Raw genomic sequence first — 7,287 nt, 5'->3', positions numbered from 1 at the left:
CTAGAAAACTGCTGTCTCGGCCCGCCTCTAAACTCACTCATTGGACCCAAAGATCTAGCCGTCTTATTATACCCTCTATCATACTCACGTTCACTTCTTTGCTGTTGTTGGATTTCTTCCAAATTCTGGGCATGGGCTTAAATGCGTGAGATATCCATGTTGTCCTGAAGGGACGCAGTCAAGCACCTATTCGTCAAATGTGGCCCTAGGCCTCTAACAAATCGGTGCACTCGATCACCCATATCCGCTACCATGGTCGAAGCATACCTAGCCAAGGAATTGAAGCGAAGGCTATACTCTAAGGCACTCATACTCCCTTGCCTAAGATTCAAAAATTTATCAGCTCTAGCCCACCGAACCTGTGGAGGCAAGTAATGTCGGAGGAAGGCATCCACAAATTCTTGCCATCCCGGGGGAGGTGCATTGGCTCCTCGTGAAGCCATCCAAACCGTATACCAATGAACCGCGACATCCCTCAACCTATAGGATGCTAACTCCACCGATTCAATGTCTGAAGCATGCATTAACTGAAGTGTACTAAACATTCCATCAATAAAATTCTGAGGGTCCTCATCCGGCTTTGACCCGAAAAATTTCGGAGGGTTCAAGCTAATAAAATCACGGGCCCTTGCACTAACAGCCCTATCACCGTGCCCTGTACCTTGCCGCTGTGTCTGGACGGCAACCAACTGAGTAAGTAAATGAATGGCCCCTTTTACATCTTGGCCCGAAGTATCCGGTGGAGGAGCTGGAGGTGCTAGAGCTGGGGCTGAGGCTCCCTCATGCTCCTCAGAAATAGGCACTGAATGGGAGGACTGCGATTGAGCCGCATTCTGGGACTCACCCTCCTCAATATCCATTAGCGGTGCTCTTTTAGCCGGCTTTTCTGCCACTGTCTTTCCCTTTTGGGCTGTCGTAGCCTTTCTCTTTACAGACATTTCTGAAATATATAACACACGGTTAAGGAAAGAGAAGTCCTTATATCATAGCTCTATCGCACGATCTTACGAAGAAAGACGGTCATTCATTCCTAAAATGCCCGCAGCCTCCTGTTTATAAGTGTGGCGCGCAACACACCCATAAATAAGACTTTACTGGACACGGCTCGTAGAAACACCCTAGGACAAAACTGCTCTAATACCACTTTTGTCACAACCCGACACGAGGATCATGATGGGCACCCGGTGCTAACCCACCCGGGTACCTCTTATCGCACATTCATATTCACGTTTAGGTGGACCACATAGCTTATTCATGAATACTATACATCAATAAACGCTAAGCTCATTGGGCAACAACACATTTATACCATCATTGACAACTATGCCCACATCAATATACATAAGCCGATGAGGCCACCAAAATGATATACATAATATGAGCCGACAAGGCTTCAAAATATCTAACCATATAAAACTGTCTACGAGCATCTAAGAAGAGTAGGTAACATCATATAGGCGGAACAGGACCCCGCCGTGCCCATGTATGTACACAAAATAATAATACCAAAAGTTGTGGCTCCGGACGAAATGGAGCTCCCCTAAGTAGTCCCTGAATAAGAAAGCTATGGATCGAGGCTGTCTCCCTGACCACCTGCAGGCATGACACAACGTCCACAAACAAAAGGATGTCAGTACGAATATTGTACTGAGTATGTAAAGCATAATCAACATAATAATAGGAACATAAGAAACAACATAAGATGGGAGAATCGGGGGATAGTAAAGCCATTATCATCATTACTTACTTACTTGTCTTTCATGGGGACCTGCCATTTCTAAAGCGTGCTCGTGTAAATACATACATATACATTCGTGTTTGTATTCATATTCGTATCCATACCATACCCGACCATGAAGGTTCGGTGTTTTGCATACCCGGCCATGACAAGGCTCGGTGGTCATGCATACCTGGCCCTACCAAGGCTCAGTGGTATCTGTACCCAACTGCAGTGGTGTGCGCGCATTAGGTATCATACCCGGCTATATAAGCTCGGTGTCACGTAATAGTTATACATACATAGACACGTATACATAAAGGTCCATAAGCATCATCAACATTATTACCATTATTGTTTTTGTTACGTCTATCCTTGAAGGATCAACTATCATATAAATAATGCAATGGAATCAATGAAAGTATCGAGGATCATGAGCTTTAGTAGCTTTGGAGATAGAATCTTTTGGAGGACATTATGATACTCATAAAAGGATATATATAGCCAAGGAACCAAGCCTTATTGAAAGAAGTGTTAGCCTTACATACCTCTTTGCCTTCTCAACCATCTAACGTTCACCGTTGAAGCTTGAACAATCTACATTTAGAAGGATTCATGCCATGGTTAGTCCTTAATGACACTCTTAAATTCAAACTAGAATAATTCATAGTCTAATGAAAATTGGGCAGCATTTCCTCTATTTCATCAACTTCCACCATATCACAAAACAACTCCCAACAACCACAATAACATCCATAATACGCTCATAATATCCAATTCAAGTAATCACATTACACTAAGCCTCCAATATTCACCTCCATGTTCAACTCATATTAGCAACTTCATACCCATTTTAGCACATTTACATATAATGCTTCTTCATCACCATTATTACCTTCCATAACATGGTTATACTCATATCATACTAAGAATCATGACTACATATAGATTACTACTCATAAACATCATAAAAGCTACATTTAGACTTCATTTTCTACTTTCTTCTTCTACCCAAGTCTATCAACCTCTCCATAGTCCAAATAACATGAAATGATCATAAAAATTACCTTTGATTAAGTAGGAATAACCCTTGGATGGAAATACTTCACTTGAAGAAAAACCCTAATTTCAATCCATAAAGTTTTCTTGACTCTAGCAACCCCTAAGAGCTTCCTTATACTTGATTGCCTTAGATTAATGATATGAGCCTCGGATCTCCTTTGGATTCTTGTATACGAAATGTATGGAATGTTCTAGAGACTTGGAGAGAAGTGGAGAAGTGTTAAAATGAAATAATGAAGTTGGATCACATTTATACACTTGAGAATAACTCAGCCCGTCAGGTGTTATACGGACCGTATATCTGTATAACATTGTACGGTCCGTATAAGTGGTCTTGGTTCACCATCAGGGAAATCACCTTCCCGCTGAGGGTTATACGGACCCCTTATACGGACCGTATAAATGGTCGTATAACTCCACTTCCCTGAAATGGTTTCCGTCGTTTCGTTCGATCTCCAATGCTTATGGAACCTTCTTGACACTTGTTTAACACTTTATTACCAATATAAGGAGAGTTACAACTCTTCCTTAAGACATCATTAAGTCAACATTAGCTCGGTACTCTACGGAATTTGTCCAAAGCACAACATATACTTTGCCCTCCTTAATGAACTTTCTCCTCTTACTTCCAACATCTTTGAAATCTTAACTAGGACCGTTAAATAACCTTTATTACTTATAGAAACACCGTATTCGTCTCACCTTGCATTAGTCTATCTATCATATGATGACATGAAATTTTTTCGAGGTGTAACAGCTGTGACCTACGAGCATCCCCGGGACACAGTGGAATATGAGAGGGGCCCGAATTGAGTGAGCTGTCTATTTGGGCCTGCATATGCAACATCCTTGCCTCTGTGGCACTAAATGTACATGTTAGTTGAGTAACGTTTTGCTTCATTTCTTGGTACTCCTTAGGATCCACTGCCTCTTCAGAAGTAACCTACGCCTTGAAGGAACGACGAAAATTGACAACATGCTCGATTAGGCATCCTATAAACTGTCCCATACCTTGTCGGGGGAGCTACCTTCTCCATCCACTGCTGATCAATTATCTCATTGGTCATCGACGTCCCGACTGGCTGACTGGCACAATATTCCAACTTGTATTGTTGAAACTCAGTCTGAAATTGAAGGATACAATGGTAGTTGGTAAATTTAGTTAAAACAAAAGTAGTTATTATTGTTAGTTGGAAACTTACATAGGTTTGCTAAGCCCTAGGCTCAATCCATTGGTCTGTACCATCGGCGTTCTTCGCCTTCCTCGTGTGAGTAATCTTGAAGACTTCATCTTGAGGTACTTCCTGACCCCTCTCGAGCGTCTACAAACAAATCAAGATTAACAACTAATTTCATATCCAAACGAGCCACAAGTAAAAATAAAATATGGGAGATGGTACTATGTTAAAAATAAAATATGGGAGCCACAAGTTGTTGTTTTATGTTGTATTACACTCGCTTTGAACATCTTGTATTAAACACGTCTTGTATGTTTGTTAAGTGTAATGAAAAGTACTCAGAATTGTCTAAGAGCATTTGTTTTTCTTCTTTTTCCCACCCTGAGCATTTAAACACTTCAAATCAGTAACAAACCAGCAAAGCAACAGAAGAACCAGCAAAAAAGCTGGTAAACCAGCACGAAACTGTTTGAAACCAGCAACCCAAAAAAAAAAAACAACAACAACAACAACGCAGCAGAGAAAAACAGCAAAAAAAAATTGGTAAACCAATAGAAAAAACTAGTAAACCAGCAGAAAATTAGCAAAAAGAAAAACCAGCAGAAAAACAACACCAAACAAGCATCAAACAGTAATGCAGCAAAAAGAAACAGAAGAAAAAGAGCAAAAAGAAACCTAAAAAACAATAGTATTTTTTTCCTTATTTAACCCAACTTGAATTTCCCACTTTTCTTCAAGTGAACTCCAAATAGCAAAGTGGCGTACACATCATGGCTAATAATTCACATACAAAGATACAAGAGAGGAAGAGCTAACCTTATCCAATAAATGTACAAATTTCTGATTTTTATAATTCGATTTTCTTCTACATAAGCAAAACTCATTGAGCAGTGCTCTGATTTGCTGTTATCATTTTGAAAGAATCTAATATAATGTCCAAGCTGAATGTCCACTAAGAAGACGTTTGGTTTAGTGCATTGTTGTAATGCTTTAATCTCCCTTGTCAGCATCAATGTCTTACCATATTTTATGTTTAAAATTCTCCAGATTTGGAAAAACAACACCAAACTGTTTTTAACCAGCAACCCAAAAAAAAAAAAAACAGCAAAGCAGCAAAGAACTAACATAACCAAAGCAATGGAAAGAAAAAATTGCATAATAGACAACGAAAGCTAAATAGGGTTACACACCAGCTTCATCCTAACGCCCTCATGGCTGGTGGCCACACTAGTGTGTCGAAATCCACCCTTATCTGAGGCCCTGGCCTTCTTCCCGTTTTCACTTTGCTTCAAAAACGTCAGATCAGTTGCCCAGAAGTGTAGCAGTTTCTTCCAGTTATCCTCACGGATCCACTTAGGCTTCAGGACTTTTTGACGGGCTCTACGTAACGCATGCTTATTTAAAAGGAGTTAGACCTTAGTTGGGTAACTTCCCTTCTAGTTGCTGCTACTGTTGTACTTGAGAGCACTTGAGGCAGAAAAGTTATGAAGCTGCATTTTTTTGGTAGTACCGAGTTATAGTGACCACTTTGATGAACATAGCACGACTTCTATAGCAGTACTTCCTCCGTTTCATTTCCAGATCTCACTCCGAGTTATAGTGACTGCAATGCTAATAAAAAGTACACTATTTGTGTCTTTTTACCTCCATTACCCAAACGCCTTATCTTATATATGCTATTGAATACAGTATTACCAAAACTACAAAGGGCAGCGACGATCAACACATTTAACTTTTTTTTTTTTTTATAAGTAGACATATTAGCACTTTAGCAAGTACACCGCAAGCATTTACATTCAAGAATCAGCATTTATTATAATTGCAAATTCAGGAAACATGTTAGGTACTTACCAAGTTTGGTGCCAGCTAATACCACCGGAATTCCAGGAGCATAATGCTGAAGCTCAGGAATCCACTGACCAAAAATCGACTATCAGCAACCTTAAAGACATTTGACATAAACTCACAAAGTTGACAGTTTCAACAGAACACACCTTTTTAAGTATGTTATCATAGCTCGCACGACTAACCAATGAGAGTGCTAGGAAAAAAACATTTGCTCCTCGGTAGCTCAGTGGCCTTAATCTGTTGTAATCTTCTTGTCCTATAAACATAATCAAAGGACAGATAGGAAATGATTATTAAAGGATGTTACTCCTTGATTTGAGGATGGTAAATAAGAAATCATCTCGGAACTAATCAGTAAATAGTTTTACCTGCAGTATCCCAAAGACCTAAATTTATTGTGGTTTCTTCAACAACCACATTAGCACTGAAGTTGTCAAACACCGTCGGAACATAGTCCTGGTTTAAACAAATATACAAAGACTCAGAAAACTGATGTTCAAGTTCAGAAAAGAAACTCAACAAATACTCCTGAATCACACAAGTTGGCCATAAAATTCTGTTTCTTTCCCTGGTTGATTAGGTCACCATTACATCTTTCTTAGGGCAATTTTTCTTTTTCTTCCATTTTTGTGACCTGGATGGGAGCAAGAATAGAGCATACCAAGAAACCACTGAATAGGTTAGATAAAGCACTGATAGGCAGAATAGGCAAAAAGAGAGCATATTCTAAAGTAAAAAAAAAAAAACACGAGAACAGAAAAAGTTGCTAAACCCACATATAAAAAACAAAATCCTGGTTATCTAGGCATCAAACAGAAGCAATGAGGGATAAACCAAGAAACCCACATGGATATTTTGGGGAAAAGAGAAAGTAAGTAAATAAAAACAAAAAAAAAAAACTTACAGTGGGGAACTTGTTACTAGTATAGCAAATAAATTTCAATTTAACAAATAGCTACAAATGCAATCTTTAACAATAAATATAAGTAATCTACTAATTAAACTACAATTACAAAGTAATGTAACTAATAATGATAGAAATGAGATTGAAAAAAAAATGGTAAAAAAATGACTTACCTTTAGCGGCGGCGAACAGCAAGGACGACGACGGAGGACAGGGAGTGGTAAGGATGGAGCGTCAGTAGCGGGGATGGGTGTGGTGGGGATGGAGCGTCTGCGGCGGGGTAGGGGTGTGGTGGGGGTGGAGCGTCGGCGGCGGGGTAGGGGTGGGAGTTTTAATATAATTAGGTTTTGGTTGTTGGGGGTGAGAATTGCACGATTGAAGTTTGGGGGAGTATATTAAATTTTACAGCTTTATTATTTCGATCACGTGCGGTCGAAATAATTAAGTCAGATTTGACCAAATTTGACTTAATTATTTCGACCGCATGCGGTCGAAATATGCATTTTTTTAATTAATTGTTTTATTTATATAATTTAATTTTTAAAAAAAACATTCTCATTTATTATTTGTACAAAAAT

The 7,287-nt window shown here is 39.2% G+C and overlaps 1 protein-coding gene across 1 annotated transcript; it reads right to left on the bottom strand.

The window, feature by feature from the left end:
• Window positions 1–1,296: 1,296 nt before the first annotated feature.
• LOC132633897 (rac-like GTP-binding protein 3) lies at window positions 1,297–7,053 on the bottom strand (the record flags this gene model as incomplete). The annotated part of the gene is made up of 8 exons (XM_060350291.1): window positions 1,297–1,593; window positions 2,266–2,314; window positions 2,785–3,903; window positions 3,982–4,101; window positions 5,809–5,872; window positions 5,952–6,061; window positions 6,174–6,261; window positions 6,883–7,053. Coding segments are annotated over 5 exons (468 nt in total), but the record flags the coding sequence as incomplete, so codon positions are not given.
• Between the last annotated feature and the right edge of the window lie 234 nt (window positions 7,054–7,287).

This window comes from Lycium barbarum, chromosome 3, assembly GCF_019175385.1.
Source record: "Lycium barbarum isolate Lr01 chromosome 3, ASM1917538v2, whole genome shotgun sequence".
In the NCBI taxonomy this organism is placed as follows: domain Eukaryota; kingdom Viridiplantae; phylum Streptophyta; class Magnoliopsida; order Solanales; family Solanaceae; genus Lycium; species Lycium barbarum.
The sequence above is the reverse complement of the archived record's forward strand: the minus strand, read 5'-3'. Positions and strand labels throughout refer to the sequence as shown.